At 45.0% G+C, this 20,462-nt stretch overlaps 1 protein-coding gene across 4 annotated transcripts in view; it reads left to right on the plus strand.

Annotated features, from left to right (window-relative positions):
• Window positions 1-3,149: 3,149 nt before the first annotated feature.
• The window catches only part of fam20a (FAM20A golgi associated secretory pathway pseudokinase), a 68,707-nt gene continuing 51,394 nt past the window's right edge, over window positions 3,150-20,462 (plus strand). For all 4 annotated transcript variants that reach the window (XR_005946627.1, XM_041217295.1, XM_041217298.1 and 1 more), the window contains exon 1: window positions 3,150-3,582. Coding sequence is in view for 3 of the 4 variants with exons in the window: in XM_041217295.1 (XP_041073229.1) it covers window positions 3,230-3,582 (353 nt within the window). In the remaining variant the exon portion in view is untranslated. The remainder of the gene's footprint in view (window positions 3,583-20,462) is intronic.

The following is a 20,462-nucleotide window of genomic DNA, read 5'->3' on the forward strand; positions in this document are numbered from 1 at the left end:
AGCTACATGTGGTTATGTGTTGCCACTGCTGTGTATACTGGTCATACAGGCCTCCCATTGCCCATCCAGTGTTTTAAAACATAGTTCTCTTGTGCACTGGCCTCCAAAGTTCTTCCGCTAACTTCCAGTGTGGGCAGATGGACAGATGCCACAGAGGACACTGTATTCCATACCATATTCCAGCAACATTGGGCTGGATCTTTGACCCAGTTCACAAAGTGTACATCTCCATGACAAACCTCCTGGAGGATATGGGTGAGTTACCCAGAAGCAATGCTCTTTATTTAACCTGGTGGCAATTATTCATCTTATCGTCCACAGGTTAACTTTTTAAAAATATTCGTTTATGGGATGTGGGCATCGCTGGCTAGGCCAGCATTTATTGCCGATTCCGCATTGCCCTTGAGAAGATGGTGGTGAGATGCCTCTTGAACCGCTGCAGTCCATGTAGTGTAGGTACACACACAGCGCTGTTAGGGAGGGAGCTCCAGGATTTTCACCCAGCAACAGTGAAGGAACGGTGATATATTTCCAAATCAGGATGCTGAGTGGCTTGAAGGGGAACTTCCAGGTGGTGGTGTTACCATGTGTCTGCTGCCCTCGTTCTTCTAGATGGTAGTGATTGTGGGTCTGGAAGGTGCTGTCTAAGGAACCTTGGTGAGTTCCTGCATTGCATCTTGTAGATGATACACACTGCTGCCATTGTCTGTCAATAGTGGAGGGACTGAATGTTTCTGTAAGGGGTGTCAATCAAGTGGGCTGCATTGTCCTGGCTTTGGGGAGTCAGGAGGTGAGTTACTTGCCGCAGGATTCCTAACCTGCCTCTAACCAGCTCTTGTAGCCACAGTATTTATATGGCTAGTCCAGTTCAGTTTCTGGTCAATGGTAACCCCCAGGATGTTGACAGTGTGGAATTCAGCGATGGCAATGCCATTGAATGTCAAGGGGCAATGATTAGACTCTCTCTTATTAGGGATGGTCATTGCCTGGCACTTGTGTGGCACAAATGTTACTTGCCACTTGTCATCCCAAGCCTGGATATTGTCCAAGTCTTGCTGCATTTGGACATGGACTGCTTCAGTATCTGAGGAGTCACGAATGGTGCTGAACATTGTGCAATCATCAGCGAACATCTCTACTTCTGACCTTATGATGGAAAGAAGGTCATTGATGAAGTAGCTGAAGATTGTTGGGCCTAGGATATTATCTTGAGGAACTCCTACAGTGATGTCCTGGAACTGAAGCGATTGACCTCTAGCAACCACAACCATCTTTCTTTGTGCTAGGAATGACTTAATTTCAGAACAAAAAATGATGTTCACGAATTAATTTAGATTCTACCAGGTGCCCAATAAATAAACAGAGTATTTCATTTGTGCTTTAGTTCCAGCCCGTCTTTCATCTATTCAGAACTGTCAACTTATACATGCCTGGAAACTAGTAATGATGGGGTTCTTGTGTTTGTAGATGAACATCTGTGACTGGTATGAATAGATATGAGGCATATACTAGTGATATAATGCATCAGAGAAGCATTTTTGTGTGCGTGGATTAGAATTCACAGAATTGAACTGTTTTGTTGTGTTCTGAACGTCAGCCTCGTCTAAGTGAAAAGCGACCGTCAAGAAGTTGTCACTTTGTTTACGATATGCATGTGGCAGAAAGTGTTCAAATCTTTGTAAAATGCCCTGGGTGGGATAGGGAAATACTCTAAAGCTTTCACAGCAAAATAATTTTATGTTCTTTGCAAATATTTCATCGATTTCTGAGCTAGCTGAATTACTTAAAAGGAGAAAATTAAGCTGGGAGTGTGTGTGTGTGTGTGTGTGGGGGGGGGGTGGTTGGGGGGGGGGGTGGTGGTGGTGAATAGTAAGTAACATATTACTTTCAAATGAATTTGTTTGACAACAGGTTATCCACTGTGTTCACTTCAGTGAACTCTATATTTTTTATTCATTCATGGGATGTGGGCTTCACTGGCTGGGCAAGCATTTATTGCCCATCCTGAGTTGCCCTTGAGGAGGTGGTGGTGAGCTGCCTTCTTGAATCGCTGCAGCCCATGTGGTGTAGGTACACCCACAGTGCTGTTAGGGAGGGAGTTTCAGGATTTTGACCCAGTGATAGTGAAAAAATGGTGATATATTTCCAAGTCAGGATGGCGAGTGACTTGAAGGGGAACTTCCAGCTGGTGGTGTTCCCATCTATCTGCTGCCCTTGTCCTTCTAGATGGTAGTGGTCATGGGTTTGGGAGGTGCTGTCTAAGGAGCCTTGGTGAATTCCTGCATTGCCTCTTGTAGATGGTACACACTGCTGCTACTGTGCGTCTATGGTAGAAGGAGTGGATTTTTTTTGTGGATGTGGTGCCAATCAAAGTGGGCTGCTTTGTCCTGGATGGTGTCGAGCTTCTTGAGTGTAGGAGCTGCACTCATCCAGGCAAGTGAGAAGAATTCCATCACACTCCTGACTTGTGCCTTGTAGATGGTGGGCAGGCTTTGTGGAATCAGGAGGTGAGTCACTGGTCGCAGGATTCCTAGCCTCTGACCTGCTCTTGCAGTCACAGTATTTATATGGCTAGTCCAGTTCAGTGCTGTGGAATATATCCACAGATGTGAGGCCTCGCCGACATTCTAGGAGGAGGTGAAGGGTTATGGTAACGGCATTACCTCAATTATACCCAGCACTAACTTTCACAACCAACCTTCATATGGAATATTAACAAGTAGTAGAACTCTTTCAAAAATAGGCTGGCTGGAAAGACTGGCGGACGCTGCAATTGGCTTCCCTCAGTAATTTATGCTTGGAATGAAGAAATTAATTTCCGCTTAATCCACCAGGAGGTGGACGTATCAAATTGAGCAGCGTGCAATTAGCCACCAACTGTCAAATTCATTTGTATTTGCTCCTGTTAAATGGGCCACTGAATCCATTTCGTCTTGAAGCAATCAATATTCCCTGAGCAGACTATAAAATAGACCATACAAAAATGAAAAGGTGTTTTTGGAGAAGATGCACAGTAGGGAAGCCTTCAGGGTAAAACGCATCTCCTTTTTCCTTTCTGTGTGCACAATCATTCTTCCAAGCTCAGTAATGACATGTCTGGGAGCAGTGTCACTTTAAGGAGGCTCTGCGGCTGAGCTGATAAGCGTGGGTCGTGTTGTGACAGACTCTCGCTCTCTCTCTCTCTGGTAGGCGAAGCTCTGAGCGCCTAGCTGACTGACTGAGCCAAGCCATGTGGAGTGCCAGAAGCAGATTTCTAATAGTCCTGCTTCTCTCGACTGCTTTCACAGTCGACCTGCTCTTCAACATCCTACCAAAGTTACAACAGCGGTCCAACCGAAACCACTGCCCGTGTGAGGAGTCCCCCAACAGAAGCGCCGTTCTGCGGATCTTCCCTGGAAACGGCAGCGGAGCTCCGCTGGAGGCTCTGCGCTGGTCCCTCGACCCAACTGTCTCCAAACTCCGCAAACTCTTCTCGCACCCTTTATACCAAGAGCAGCCCCTACCCCGGCGACCAGGGGACCAGCTCTTAGAAAAGGAAGATGCTGTGAAATATTGCAATTACAAAGCTAAACGGGCGAATAGGTAAGTTGCCAAAAAAAAACTTCTACGGGGATTATTGTTATGATTACTTGTTTGGTCTGACGATCCTAAGAAACTGTCGGTGGGAGGAAATGAAGTTCAGGGATTCCACTACACTGTCAGCTGTAACTGGGCTTGCGTGTGCTTACATCCTACATGTAAACACTCACCATACAAATGTTCTCTGTTTTAATAGTGGCCCTGTAAGGAAGTGTACTAGTACCTAGTGTCCCTGTAATCTGATGTAGTCCAAACCATGGAAATAATTGTGCACTGCACAAAAATAGGTCCATTGATGCAATCCTATCAGTGAAGATTGAGGCTGGTGTTTGCTGACGCTCACCCGCTCCCCACATCTTGTAGTGCGCCCACGGCCATAGATTTGGGCTGAAAGCAATAGGCCTTTGTTGCATTGCTCCCAGTTTGGTTCACCGGCCATCGTACAGGTAATGTTCAGTTGTGTCGCTGGATGGCTGCCCTGGATTTGCAGCAATTAGGCTGAGTCATTGGGGTTCCTTTTTTTGACTTCAGGATGTTGATCCGCAACTGTCGTTCATCCCTCCAAAAGCATCCCAGCAGAGTGCTGCATCGCCCATCTACTGAGCTCATTACTGGTGTTAACAGAGCGTCCCGCCAGCGATTTTCGCAACTTGAAATTGTCCAGGGTGGGACATTGAGTAAAAGCAAAATTCCTTGAATCAGGTGGGAGATACTTTTAAAACTGCTCTGAGCTGGGTAACTAATGTTACCAACCAATGGGCCAGAGGAAGCCTGAGGTCTTACCGGAAGGCAATGAGCAACCCTCTTCTTTGGACCCAATTTTAACCCTGAGGGAATGGATTTGGAATGGGTTAAAATCAGGCCCTAAGTCAATGCAGTCAGTGTTATTTGGCAAACACCTGAGTATACGCCGTTTTAACAAAAAAAACCTATTTGACTCATCAATTTCCCCCCACATTTGGCTTAACTAAAAAAATCTATAAATTCCATACATAACCCTTAAGTTTCTGGAGGTGGAAATGATCAATTCCATCTGGTAACCTCCCAAATATCACTGATTGGATGGGTACATTAAATCCAGTTCTCCATGTAGTAGATTCAAATCCTTTCTGAACAATCTAGTCTAAGCACTCGCCAAACCAGTTTGAAGCACAAAGTAATTATACAACACAGTTGGAAGCGCTGCACGAGTGTATTCCACTCCCGCTTCTCTTCACAGTTCACTGAGAAACACAGTTTAAGACCGTTTCTTGAATTTGTATGGGGACCACCTGCCAGATTCTGTGTGCAGTGATTTCAAGAGTTCTGAGCAGCCAGTGGTGTGACATTCAACTCCACCTTCAGCAGGATTGAAGGGAGTACATCTTCCATCCGTCAGCAACGTGTCTGCTACAGGTTTTAGCACAATTGTGCCGGAGAATTATGTTGGAACTAATTTCAACGGCCCCACACAGCCACTTGCAAGTGGTATCATTTCCTACGAGACTTTAACATTGTGGGAGCGGTTTAATTTATAAGTGCAGTTTCAGATACATGGGGTCACGTGGAATTTCATGGTGCTCATGCTTCATTTGCATAGTGTGTGTGACCTGTTCTTAGAGACGAACCATCATCTCCCTTTTCAGCAGGTACTTTTTTTTAAAAAAAATGTTTGAATTCAGATCGTTACATCCAGAATTGCCCAAATGGCTTCAGCATTCTGCGATTTATCTAGCCTGGATTTAGTCAAGTGGACACCGCGGAAAATGGTGCGTACTCCACATTTACTCCACAGAGGTTTTACCGGTGTATACGTCCAATGAGACTCTTAAGCACGCGGTGGGTTTCAGCATGTGCCTGGTTCCCGCATGATCCAAAGACAAACTCAAATACTTTTCTTCATTCACCTCCATTCTGTATCCTCCATATTCAACACTCATGAAGTTGTCCATGACTCACTCGTAACTATGGCACTCTGGTCAGCCCCAATTCTGCAGATTTTTTATCAGATGAGAGATGACTTGTGTTTAGACAGCATCTTAAAACAGCTCCGCCCCAACAACATTTTACACCATCTCAAAAAGCAATGGATTTAGTTACTGTTGGTAAATGGGTGAATGTGACAATCAACTTACATCGCAAACAGCAAATGGAATGATTTTTGGTTGAGTCTGAAATGTTAGTCAAGACACCGGAAGAGTTCTTTACACTGAATAAACCCATAAGATCTTTTCTGTTCACTTGAAGCAACGGAACAAACAGATGGGCTTCATCTTAACAACCCACCTGAAGGCCGGTATCTCAGCATTTTTCTCAGGAGCGTGCTAAAGGCTGAACTTCATTTTGACTGGAATGATTAACTCTCAGCCGCAATAGAACAACCCACAATTTTTTATTTGAAATTCTGCAAATAATTTCCTTTTCCCAAGAAACAAGCCATATTTATTGCATTTGGGAAGAGTGTGAATCATTGCTTCAGTTTTATTGGCAGATCTCCCATGCTATTGCTCATAGTGACTCAAAAAATGAGCTGGTTTCTACCAATCATAAAAACAAAAAATGCTGGAAAAACTCAGCAGGTCTGACAGCGTTTGTGGAGAGAGAAATAGAGTTAATGTTTTGAGTCTATATGACTCTTCTTCAGAAACGTTAACTCTGTTTCTCTCTCCACAGATGCTGTCAGACCTGCTGAGTTTTTCCAGCATTTTTTTGTTTTTATTTCAGATTTCCAGCAGCTGCAGTATTTTGCTTTTACTGTTTTTTTTACCAATATGGTTATTAGCAACAAAGTGGACCGGAGTGTTACAGGAAGTAAATGTGATACAGGAAGTGTGCATGATTTTTAATATATTGAATATAGAAACTGCAGCATGAGATTGGTAACTATAATTTTCTATAGCAAGATCAATAAGATTTTTGTTACCAGTAAAGCTCAAAAATGACTGGCGCTGGTATGAACTGGTCTTGTATACCTTAAAATAGAACTCCAGTTTGGACCAGTACCAGTCTTTTCCAAGTTTTCCCTGTTTTTGTTTTCCTTCCAGGAGCACATGGATTAAACACAGTTAAGGTACAGAGCACACATGGTCTAATTGAATGGCGGAACAGGGTCAAGGAGCTGAATGGCCTACTCTTGTTCTTGTTCCTATGTATAAAATTTCAGCAGGTAACATCCAAATTATTTTGTAGGCTTCTAATCATACACTGGGAGAAAGTTTTGTGGATGCTTGCTCATACACATGCACAGAACACGGCATCCAAACCTGAAGATTTCCAAAGGTTTGAGAACCTGCGGAGGAATGTTATCTTTACGCATTTAACAAAAATGCTCGGCTTTAATATGTAAAATGCTCAGAATTCCAAGAGTCAAGTGGACATCTTACTCCATGCAGTGTCAAATCAAAATGGTGGGAGGATTGTGCATTGATAGACATGAGGGGTCAGACTGGGAGCAGAGACTGTCACTTTAGAGCAATATTAAAGTGGCAATTTGACAGCATCTTTGGTGAGAGAGACATAAATAATGTGTGTGATATTAAAGAAGATGGTGTTGCAAGTTGTTTTGAGGATGCAAAATAATTGCAATTTTTATACCCTGGCAATAGGATGGAAAATAGCAACATCTTTAGCATTTTTCCTATAAAGTTCTGCAGGAGAAGCTCTTGCATCCTTCAGTTCATTGAATGTGACAATTATCCACCAGTATAAATAAATAAATTGAGAGAGAGGGGATACTTTTAAACAGGAGTCTTATTTATGTATTGACTTTGGCACGAGCAGCATTGGATCAAGAGAAATCTGATGTCTTCCCCAATCCAAGTTCTTGTGTGTAATAGTTAACACTTACTCAGGAAAAATAACTGAGCTATAATCCTCCTCCATCATTAAGAAAAGTCAATTTGTTCTCCATAAAAATCGCGAACCGGTGTAACAATTCATATCTAATTTCTCTTTCTAAATTCTTAACATGAAATGAAAGCCAATTTGGTCTTGCTTACCCTTTTCAACTCAATACACTGTTATCTTCTGTTCAAATTCTCCAATTAAAAGCCAATGTTTATGACTGCAAATTTGGCTGACAGCAGTAATATTGACCTGAGGTTTACTGAGGCCACCAACACTATGTTTTAAAGCTGAGGGTATTATTGCATATATATTTTGTAACCAATTATAGTTGGAAACAAACTGCAGCCAAAAGTTGTATTATTATACCCTTGAGTTAGTTTATTTTAAAACAGGAAACATTTTTACCTTTTGTGCACAAGCCTGTACTTTGTCTCATGCAACCATAGTCTCTGTTCTAGCATCTGAGTTCATTCACAGGAAGCTGTTGGCCACTAATGTCTAACAACTGACTTGCTGCAGCTCTTTTTTCACATGCGGTGGTTCTTCAACCAACTATATTTTAGCCCTTCAGACCAATGTTATAAGTGGCAAAGTAATTGTCAGAAGGAATTAAAAGTTAACAGTGCAGCCAAGAAGTGATATCATAAATTCAAATTGCAGCTTAGTTTGTTTATATTTTAAGACTTGCACTTGTTTAGCTCCTTTCACAAACTCAGGATGTCCCAAAGTGTTTTACAATCAATGAAGTACTTTTGACCATGGTCACTGTTGTAATGTAGGAAAGATAGCAGCAATTTGAGGTCAACAAGTTTCTGCGAACATCAATGAGATAAATAATCAAATTTTCTTCTTTCATAGGGCTGAGTATAGAGCAGCAACTATGATTTTACATCAAGGTGGTCAAGCCAGGATATTACGTCAGGAGTGGCGGTGTGTATCGCTGTAATACCGCCTTCATATTTATGATTTGGGCAATGAGTTGTCATGTGTTTCATGGTCTGTTCTGGGCAACCGCAGTCACACACAGGAGAGTTTTGAACTTTCCTTTTGTGCATCAGGTATCCGTACCTGCCATGGTTTGTATGGCTGGGATTTAGGGATGCCCATGAGCTTCAGGGACTTTTTGTGTTTGTGACTTCTTGTGAGTCAGTGCAATTTCAACCCTGAAGAAGCTTGGGAAGATGAATAACCAAATAATGTGTTTTAGGTGTTGGTTGGTTGGTTGAAAGATAAGTACTGGCTGAGAGGACTCCTCTGTGCTTCTTTGAATAGTGTCAGTGATCTGAACCCTGAAATACCTTCCTAAACCTTCAAAATCAATTTTGTTTTGTTTCTTAAGTGCATCTGTGAAAGAGAATTGGTCACTATAAATGTTACTCTGAATGTTACCATTACCTCTGGTGTCCTCTTAGGATTTATTGCTGACCTCCTCCTATTTCTCATATACATGCTGCCCCTCAGCAACATCATGCTAAAGCATAGTGTTAGTTTTCAGGGCTATGCTCTGCTCCACCACCACCTCTGTTGACTCCTCTACTGTTGCTGAATTATCTCACATCCTAAGTTAGATGGGCAGAAATTTCTCTGCATTTAAATGTTGGGAAGACTGAAGCCAACGTCTTTGATCCCCACTCCAAACTCCATTCCCTAGCTACCGACTCCATCCCTCTCCCTAGCAACAGTCTGGGCCTTGCAACCCTGATGTCATATTTGACTCTGAGATGAGCTTCTGACCACATATCTGCACCGTCACTAAGACTGCCTTTATTTGCCCGACTTTGTCCTTGCCGTGGCAGCTGAAACCATCTTTCAGGCCTACCTTACCTCCAGATTCACTACTCCAAAGCACCCCTGCCTGGTCTCCCACATTCTACCCTCAGTAAACGTAAGCCCATCCAAAACTCTGCTGCCGTTGTCCTTACTCTCACCGTCGTGTTTACCTACTACCCCTATGTTCACTGGCCTACATTGGCTCCCATCAAGCAAAGTCTTGATTTTAAAATTCTTGTCCTTGTTTTCAAATCCCTCCATGGCCTCGCTCCGCCCTACCTCCATAATCTCCTCCAGCCCCGCAACCCTCCGAGATATCCACAATCCTCTAATCTTGGCTTCTTGTGCGCATTCATAATTATAATTACTCAACCATTGGTGGTTGTGCTTTCAGTTGCCTGGGTACCAAGCTCTGGAGTTCCTTCCCTACACCTCTGTTCCTCATATTCTTCCTTTAAGCTACTCCATAAAACTCCACCCTTTGGCCAAGCTTTTAGACACCTGACCTAATATCTTCCCATGGGCTTGGTGTCATATTATGTTTTATAATGCTCCTATGAAGCACCTTGGGTTGTTTTATTACCTAAAAGCGCTATAGAAATACCAGTTGCTATTGTTCTCTGCATAGGCTTGCTGTTAATAACACAATGCCATAAAAACAGCAATCAGAAGAATGAAATAGTGCTTGCCAGGGTAGGGATGGTCTATTGTTAAGACCTGATTTGATGTTTAGTATCTCATTTTTCAGTTTGAGGCAGTGTGCTTATATGTTTCCAGAGATTCACCATATGAAAAATTCAAGCCGTTATGTAAAGTCTGGAGTCTCTAAGCTGTCACTTTATGATGTGCAAATGGGGAGTCAGACAGAGCGAGAAGTTTGCTTTCAATGCTAAATAAATGTCAGATGGATTGACAATTTATGCAACTAATTATAAACTGGCTGCCAAGGGTTTTACTACTTGTTTTTAACAGATTGACTTACCAAGAATTTTGTTTTAAGACAGGCAGATGGATGAGCTCTTCATTTTGCTTTTATTGAGTAATCGGTGACAGGCTTGTGTTTTTCTACGTTAACTGGTTGCAGGAAAAAACAGCAACATAAAAATATAAAGAGAGGTAAAGGGAACCTCAAAGTAAGGGAAAAATTGCCCGAAAGTATAGATTTTCATTACATTTTTAATGGCATGGGAGAGAAGCAATATAGTTTTATGGATTACATTCAGAATAGAATTGAATCTATGCAAGGGATTATTGTGGTCATCTTGTCTTATTTATTTTGCAGTAATAATAAAATATCTTGCTGCAGTTGTACAGGAATTTGGTGAGACCATATCTGGAATACTATGTGCAGTTTTAGTCTCCACATTTCAGAAAAGATGTACTTGTACTGGAGGTGGTACAGTGAAGGTTCACTAGATTGATACCTGGGATGATGGAGTTGTCCTATGATGCGAGGCTGAATAAATTAGGCCTAAATTCTCTGGAGTTTAAAACAATGAGAAGTGATTTCATTGAAAGTCACAAAATCCTGAAGGGGCTTGATAGGGTAGATGCTGAAAGATTGTTTCCATTGGTCGGGGAATCTAAAACATGGGGGCACAGTCTCAGGATAAGGGGCCGATCACTTAGGATTGAGATGAGGAGAAATTACTTCACTCAAAGGGTTGCGAATCTTTGGAATTCTCTACCCGAGAGATTTGTGGATGCTCCATCGTTGAATAAATTTAAGGCTGTGATAGATAGATCTTTGGACTCCCAGGGAATTAAGGGATGTGGGGAGGGGGCAGGAGAATGGAGTTGAAGCCCAAGATCAGCCATGATTGTATTGAATGGCTGAGCAGGCTCAACAGCATATGGTCTACTGCTGCTCCTATGTCTTGTGTTCTTGTGATTTTGTCTCAAGGGACAGAATTTTGCAGAGGAGGCGGTAAGATTGAGTCGGGCAACCTCTTGACTTGGTAGTCCCACCTCATTTAAAACAGCCCCTGCTCACCATATTTTCATCCTTGGGAGGTAGGGGCAGAACGTAGTCGAGACCACTGCCTCCAGAAATAGGCATGAAGTGGCAATGGAGGGGGGCAGGTGGTGAAGCCGGAAGGCTGGAATGCCTGCCCCCATTCACAACGACATCGGCCCAGTTGTAATGTTGAATGTCAGGTCCCAAAACCCTCACCACCGCACCCCCCCCCCCCACCCCATACACCCTCATACCTCCTCATGTTCCCCATGCCCCCTTCAATCCCCTCAAACCTTACATGCTGCCTCCTAATAACCCCCCATTCTCACTCCATGCCTCCCAAGTATCCTTCATAGACGTTCATTCTGCCAGGGTTTAAAGGCGGCGATGCAGCTACCTAAATATGTCTGAGGTACAGTGCCAAAGGAGGCTCCGCCTCTCCAGGGATACTATGACCTCCGTTTGTGATATGATTGGGCCTGAGATCACATCCAACTGTGTGGGTGGAAACCCCATGCCAGTGGCTCTGAAGGTCACAGCGGTCTTCAATATCTATGCCTCTGGCTCTTTCCAGGGGTCAGTGGGGGTCTTTGTGGAGTGTCCCAATCAGGTGTCCACAGTTGCATCAAGTTGGTGACAGAAGCTCTGTTCAGGTGGATAATGACATTTATTCATTTCTGTATGGACAAGGCCAGCCAGGCTGAGCGAGTCAGAGGGTTTGCAGTGATTGCTGGGTTTCCCCGCGTCCAGGGTGCCATCGACTGCACACATGGGGCCATCAAGTCACCAGCGGGTGAACCGGGTTCCTTTGTCAACAGGATGGGATTCCACTCGATAAACGTCCAGATAGTGTGTGACCACAGGATGCAGATTCTGCAAGTCTGTGCAAGGTACCCAGGCAGCTCCCATAACGCTTATGTCCTCAGATACTCCCAGGTCCCGAGGCTATTCAGTGTTCCAGCCCGACTGGATGGATGGCTGCTGGGTGACAAGGGCTATCCATTGAAAAGGTGGATTATGACGCCTCTCCGCCATTCAAGATGCAGAGCAGCGGTATAACAGGAGTCATGCCTCCATGAGCGTGGCGATAGAGAGGACCATAGGTCTTCTGAAGATGCGCTTCCGATGCCTGGACTGTTCAGGGGGTGCAATACAATACCCGTCAGAATGGGTGTCACTCATAGTGGTTGCATGCTATGCTCTGCACAATCTGGCACTGGCAAGGGGGTGGGGGCAGGGGGGCAGTGGAGGAAAAGGATCTTGGCACAGCTCCACAGACTACAGAGGATGAATCCAGTAGTGAGTCAGAAGAGGAGCATGGTGAGCAGAATGCTGAGGGTGTGGAGGCAGACATCTGTAACCTCTAGGGAGGCAGGGACACCAGTGATGCCTTGATCCAATGCTTCTTCAGCTAGGCTGCCAAAGATCTGCTACCAGCTCATGCCAGAGCTGCTGCCTCCATCCTGGATGTCTGAAATGACCCTTTCCACTCAGTGGTCCAGAAGCCTTCAAGGAGCTGCCTGTGCAATAAAATTTAGAGCCACTCATGTCCAGCATTACGTATTGGCGTACCCTGCACCAAAAATAAAAAGGTGAAGCCTACTCAGGCCATTAGGACAAAACCAAAATTTATCTCATTTTGATAATCTAAAATAATTAACATCATCTTCTCTGGCCTTCAAGGCCAGATAAAATAAACAAAACATTATACAACAGAAGATCACCCGTGATCTGTCCCTCTTGTGCTCTTGGTGCCTTAAACTTACATTTGTGAGTGCTACGTCTTGGTGTCCCGCCCCCTCACTGGCAGCAGCTTTGGAGGCAGCTTTCTGCCTCTGCTGTCTTGTTGATCTTGATGATGATCTTGGCGGTTGTCCTTGGCCAGTGGAGGCTGTGCTGGCCTCGCCTGGGAGGGAGTGGCCAGTGCCATGTTGGCATCTCCCCAGTCACCGCAGCCTCATCAGAAGCCACAGTTATTGGCAGAGGGGCAGAGTAGCTGCTGCCCTCATCCAGAGCGCCCTGAGAGGAGCCTGCAAATATGACGAGCAGCTCGTGCGCCAATGTGAGGTCGCTCTGGACCTCTCTGCTTGCCATTGACAGATGGGCACCCAGCTGGGATACGGGTGCCTCATCCATCTCCCACACAGACACCTGAGGTCATTGCTTGTGTGAGGGCTTGCCGGTCTGTGCACAACCCCAGGAACCCCTGATTCTGTCCCTGAAGCTGCCTCTCTATGAGAGTCACCACTCTCTCAATGGAGGAGGCAGTGCACTCAGCCATGAGGGTCAACGCAGTGCTGATGCTCCACATGGACTCCTCCGTAACGGAGACCATGGCACACAGACCCTCATGGATCTCTGCCAGTTCCTTCTGCACATCCCGCTGGACACCCAGCATCTGCCGCCTAATTGTTGGCTCCAGAGGCTCATCATCTGCCTTTGACTCAGCATCGTCCTGGTCTCCGGCTGTCCCCCAACTGCTGATGCCCTGAGCACTCTTTGCCTCCACCTGCTCCTTAAGCGAGTGAAGTGCCCTCACTGCTATGCTCCAACATTCTAGCCGAGGATCTAGTGCCCACGGAGGTGCTGGTATCTGCACTGGTGCCTGGTCCAGAGAGCGGGTGTGATGCAGGCGCATGTGGAGCCTAGCGTTCCTGTGGTGTCAGGGGTGGGTCTTCAGGATCCTGTGATTGGGTGTGTGGTGGCAAATCTAAGGGAGAACAAGGACATGTCATTACTTAAAGTTATCACACTGTCACTGTGCATGCCAGGCACTCTGGTGAGACAATGGAGATCCACATCTTGGTGCCATCGTCCTTCAATGATCGATAGGGCATCCAGTTTTGAGACTCCCATTAATGATGTGACCACACAGGAATGTTCACACCATCCGAAACTCTCACCTCTGTGCACTGGACTCTTACGTTCATCTGACAGCCCAGCCTCTCCGCGGCCGGTTGACCGAGATGCGTGGCTCCTCTCCAGCTGCAAGCCACCCTGTTCGTATCTGGTTAGGTTTAGGACATTTTGGGGGGCCTCCCCCTGTCTGCAACCTCTCTATGTTGTTATGGGCCGTCTTCTCCTGAAAGGACAGAGGAGCATTGATCAGTCCACTCTCTACCTGCAGCACCATTGCAGCCTGGCCAACCCCACCTGAGGAACAGCTGGCAGGGCAGGTCCGAGTCGTGGCCCTCAAGCTGCAAGACAGTCATTCCAAGCAGCCAGGGCTCACCCCCTTGGCCAGCTCCAGTGTCATTGACAATTGATACTCAAACTAACACCCCTGAGCTCCATGGGGGAACAGACAGACCTTAACATTTTGGCGCACCAATCCACGCCAACACAGTACTCACCCTCCCTGAGTGCAGCACGCCATTAAACCTTTTGCGGCACTGCACCCATGTGTGCTGCACATGTCGTGGGTGCTGACCTGTGCTGCCACCTCCTTCCGTCTCTGGGGACAAAGGTGTCCCTTCTGGCAGCCATCTCCCCCAGGAGGACCGCAAGGTACTTATCCGAAAACCAGGGTGGGGGGAGCCGACTGCCCACCTGACCTGCCCTCCAGCCTGGCACCTCCAGCCTCGCTTGATGCCATAACTTCAGCGCTTGGAACGTTCTTCCCTGGCAGCCTTCAAGGAGCTGCCTGTGCCATTTTTAAACTGACTGCCGGGTTACCATTGGACCCAGCGGCTGACAGGGCGCCGCCTCTGCCCAGCCCTTCCCAACCATTGGGAGGGTGCGCTTCACACTGGGCGGGCCTTAATTAGCCAGTCAGCGTGAAATTGCAGGTGATGGCCCATTTCCCGACTGGTCGCAGGCCTGCCGATCGCACCCGCCCGCCAATGGTAAAATTCAGGCCCATGTATACTCACCGAGGGGGCCAGGCTCCACAAAAATTGCGGTTGAGTGGAGGGCGGGGTATGGCGGGTAGTGCAGGTTTGGACTGTCCATCCCAGCAATAGCGTCAACAAGGGTAAGAGTGCTGTGTGTGGATGGACTCCCATATCCTTATCCCACACCAGCGAAAATAGCCGGCAAAGGGAATAGGGTGGGAATCCTAGAATTGGCCTGAGTTGGCAAAAATCTGGGGATAAAATTGTGTGGTCAGCAATCTACAGCTATGGCAAAAGAGTGGACTTTAAGACTATAAGACATAGGAGCAGAAATTAGGCTATTCGGCCCATCGAGTCTGCTCCGCCATTCAATCATGCCTGATAAGTTTCTCAACCCCATTCTCCCCCCTTCTCCCCATAACCTTTGATCCCCTTACCAGTCAAGAACCTATCTATCTCGGTCTTAAATACACTCAATGACCTGGCCTCCACAGCCTTCTGTGCGGGAATCACATGTTTTATTATACATAACCTATCAGGTGGGAAGACATCAAACCTGTTAAGTTTGGACATGTAATTAGACTTCATCTGCCACAGATTGAAGGAGGGACAAAATTCAGGAGAGAAAATTGTGACAAAGTGAAGGAAATTAAGAGAAAGCAGCAAAAGATTGGAAGCAAAAAATACCAAAAACGCAGTAACCCATCGATATCTCGTTTTCTCCATCTTACTTTTCCACAGATCCCCCTTTTAAAGCAACTTGCATGAATATAGCATTTTCAGCATAATAATACATCCTGAGGCACTTCACAAGAGAGTTATGAAACAAAATTTGACACTGAGCCGTATAAGAGGTGTTAGGATAGGTGACCAAAAGCTTAAGGTAAGTTTTAAGGATCATTTTAGAACTGAAATACAAGGTTGAGAGCCAGAGAGGTTTAGGGAGGGAATTCCAGAGCTTAGGGCTGAAGCAACTGAAAACATCACCACCAATGGTGGAGTGATTAAAATTGGAAATGCAAAGAGGGCAGAAATGGAAGCAGAGACCTTGGAGGGTTATTAGGCTGGAGGAGATTACAGGGATAGGAAGGGCTAAGTTCATGCAGGTTCGAGTTATTTTAGAATAACTTTGATAGGTTCTATACATATGGGCCTGAATTTCATGCTTGGCGTGCACACCAAGTCAGCGGACCCAGAAGTGGACGCATGATGTGCTTCCGCCCGTAATCTGCCCCTGAACCCAATTTCATGCTGACTGACCATATAACGGCCGGCCAGCATGAAACTGCGCTGACAAAACCTCGGCGCCGCCGAGGTGGGGCAGGAAGAGAGCAGGCTCTGGCAAACGTGAGGGTGCAGGTGGGCGCTTCTAGCGAGCTCCCTGAAGGCAGACAGCTGCTGCGGAGCTGCCACAGGGAGCTGCAGGCCTGGACAGATTAAATGGCAAGAACAAACTGTGCCTATTGGCAGCACATTCAAGCACCTGACAGCAGAACTCAAAAAAAAACACCTGTCCCCAGATATCATTTTTTTTACTATATTTCACCCCAGACATTTCACCCCGCCCTTGGATGAGGTTTCGTTAAAAACAGGCTGCCTGCCTGCCTGTTTTGCCCGTGCGGCAAGCGTGGAATTGCACGGGTAATGTAAAATCTGGACAATAGGGTTTTTAATGGCCTTAATAACCGGCCCTTTAATTGCCAGTGAGCATGGCTCCGACTCCTGCACAAGCCCCTCGACTTCAATATTGCTCGCATGCGCAACGACATTGGAACACGTGCCCATCGTCATTCTGTGCAACTTCATGTGCGTTTGGGTCAGGTGCGTCCGCCCGATCAACGTAAGATTCTGGCCATGATTTGTTTGCTCTTTGAATAGGCTGTACATTTTATTCATGGTACAAAAAGGCAAATGTACTTGTTTGAAATGCGTCTGTCTTGCTGGCCAATGCTGCAGGTTAATTTAGATCACTTTACACTTGTGTTTATTGTTGATGTGTATCCATGGATTGGCCATTGAGGTAAATTGTTTTCAAATGCATTGGTTGATAGGACTATCACTTTCGAGGACAGGTTGATGTGGAACCTGGGCTGAACGTATTCCAGGTGAAGAGTGAAAATCAATTTCCTTCTTGATGTCTATAAGGGTCCTAATGAAATAGATTCATGTAAACTCACCCCAATTCCACGGGATGCAGTACGAAACCACTCAGTTCAAAAAATTGGCCAGTTCAAGCAGAGAGGCCACAATGATGGAAGGTGGAGCAGTGAAACAGAGATGGGGCAATCAGCAGTCCCGAGGCTACCCTGTCATTCAGTTGGATTATGGCTGGACTGTACCTCAACTCCAGTTTACCTGTGTATCACTTGATACTCTTACCCAAAAAAACTGGTGCATTGCATCAGCATAATATGAAGTTGAGATCTCAACAAGTTACGCAGTGGCAGTGCTCTCACCTGAATCATACGGTTATGAGTTCAAGCTCTGGATCAAATCGCGCTGCAAAGACTTGAGCACATAATCCAATTGTTATGTCACGGCAGTTGGTAAAGCTGAGTTATTTAAAAATCCCAGAGGGAAACTTTAAACAACTGTCATAACCTATATTCTCACTTGGTATGTTTGAGATGCAACTCTGAATTCAGGCATAACACCACCAGTTCTCAAGAGGTTTTTATATCAAATTACATGAGACATTTATTAATTTATACAAGTTAAACATATACGTTTGGCTACAAATTACTACTATCATAACTGTTAACAAATTCCCAAATTAATCTCCACTAAGGCAACAACAACCTATAGACTTTAAGCAGACACCAAGCAAAGCATTTTCACCTTACAAATTCAAAATGAGGTTCCTTTCACTTTGGTTCCTTTGCAGACAGTTGTAGGCTTACAGCTGCTTTAACGTTACATGCCTCTGCTCTGCACACACAAAACTGCTGTCTCTTATACCCAGCATATCTATTTGAATGTAAATTCTCATTGGATCACCAGCCCCTTTGAACTCCACGGGCAGAATTTTGCCCTCGGTTAATGGGGGGGCCCCATCGGCTCAATGGCGGGTAGGCAGCCGAACTCCGCCGCTGAAATGGGGCCCACCGCCATTTTGAGTGGGCGGGCCAATTAAGGCCCGCCCAGCGGCCTGCCCAAGAGGAAGCGCTATGCAGGGGGGGGAGGGATTCCCCATCTGTCAAAGTGCGCTCTTTCGCACGTGCGCGCACAAGAGCGCGCTGCTCCCTGAGACTAAGTGCTGTCTCAGGGAGATTAGTGACAACTTAAAAATCATGAAAAATAGAAAAATAAAAAAATTATTAACATGTCCCCCTCATGCGGCAATGTCACACGAGATGGGACATGTTAATAAATCTCACATAAACTTTTTAAAGTTTTTAAAAATGAACATGAAACCTCATCCTGCCGGTGGATGAGGTTTCATGTTTTTTCAGAAGCCCACCGGGGCTCCTGGCCTGCCCGCCAGCCCTCAGGTTGGACGGGCAGGGTATTTAATTATCTTAATGACCCTGTCAATGACCTCAATTGGCCAATGACAGGTCGGCGGGCGGACAGCTGATTTTGCTGTCCGCCCACCTTCCTAAAGATTTAAAGGGACCTGGATGACATCAGGGGTTCCTTCCGACATCATTCCACGTCATTTTCCCGTCAGCGAGCGGGCCCCGCCCCCAAATCAGCGACGGGAAAATTCTGGGCTACGTCTTCTAACAATAAAACCCCTTTCATAGTACCAATTTTATTAGTAATATAAACATTGCTTGTTCTCTGCTAGCTAACACTTCAGTGCAGTGCTGAGGGAATGCAGCACTGTTGGAGGTGTTTCTTTTGAATGAGATGTTCGTGCAATGTCTGCCCACTCAGGTAGGCATAAAATATCCCGCATGGAACTATTCAAAGAATAGAGGAGTTCTACCCTGTGTCCAGGCCAATATTTATCCCTCAGCCAACACCACCCAAATAGATAATCTGATCATTATCTGATTGATGTTTGTGGGAATTTGTGCACAGCATTTCATGCCTTCAAACAATGATTACACTTCAAAAAAATGTACTTCATTGGCTGCAAAGTGCCCAGAGGTGATTAACAGGTGCTATTTAAATGCAAATTGTTTCCTCAAGTCTTCCTCTTTCTTTAAAATGAATAAAGGGAGCTTAATAACTTGTTTTACCCTTTACCTCAGGAAACCAAAGCCAAGATATTTGTGCTGGTATCATCTGTTGGGTTCATCTCTCTGCTGGGGAACCTGCAAAAATCCATAAAATTCACGTGAATCCTTTTCCGTATTTAAAAATCAAAACTTTCCCAACTGGTGTCATTAGAGATCGATTTGATGACTAATTATTCACATGCACAAATTCCACAGCTGTTTGTCACTCAAAGCTTTTAGCCATAGTTATGTGGGGAACTGGAAATGGAATAAAATTAATTACAACGATAAAGGGTCAGCAGGGCAGACAAGCTATAGTGGACAAGTGAAGATGGCTCAAGGTAAACAAGCATGACAGACCACTACAACAGATCTCCTGTTATGAGTAACTACAAGCAGCAGCAGTTAATAGAGACTAACTGGTTACTTTATGTTGATTAAAAGGAAAATCTGACTTGTAGGGAAGGTGAGCCTTCAATATATTTGTCACTAGTGGGCTTAGAGTGTCAAGGTCCAATTTCTTTCTTTCACTTATCCTTTTTAACAAAGAAAGGGAATGTGGAATTCCGAAACAAACTGTTGCTTGAGTAATAACATTGTAGATGAAGACTGTCTTGCTGTGTCATTACTGTTAACCTTGCCCCAATTTTTAGTTTCTGGGTCTGCGTGGGAAGTGAAGTTCATGAAGTGCATGCATGCTTATACCAAAACATTGGTATTTGGCTCATCCTGTGTGCGACAGTGTTATTTCATAGTTACTGTTGATTATCATTGGCAAGAATGCAAACCCTCCACAATAAGATGGCTGCTCCTAATTTTCCAAGTAACGTTCAGTCTGGTCCAGCAGAGAACATGCATTGATTAAAACATCAATTTAAATCATGAGTAAGGCTTGGTTGCAATGATTTGAATGAAACAGATTTAAATCTTCGCACTTTTCCAGCACCCATCATTTGGCATTAAAACAAATCAGAAGCAAGGTCACTAGTTATAATAGTCTTACCCTCATGCTCATAGAAAAGCTGTGCATTTTGCATATACATAAATCTGCTATGAATCATGAAACTATTGGGCTTCATTGGTTCTTACTGTGAAGCGACACTTGTTGAATTTTAAGTGCTTTAATCAACAGGTTAGTCTTACAGCGTGTCCTAATATTTAATTTAAAAGCACACAAGAATTATTCACAATTTCACTTCCCATGCAATCCAGTGCTTTTTAAGAATCAAGTCAGCTTCTACAAATATCAGTTATGGAAATCAGGATCCAAAGGATATAATAGGATGTGATAGCACAATATGTTCCAGAACATTTCAGACATTGAAAGTGCCA

Source organism: Carcharodon carcharias, chromosome 22 (assembly GCF_017639515.1).
Source record: "Carcharodon carcharias isolate sCarCar2 chromosome 22, sCarCar2.pri, whole genome shotgun sequence".
Taxonomy (NCBI): Eukaryota; Metazoa; Chordata; class Chondrichthyes; order Lamniformes; family Lamnidae; genus Carcharodon; species Carcharodon carcharias.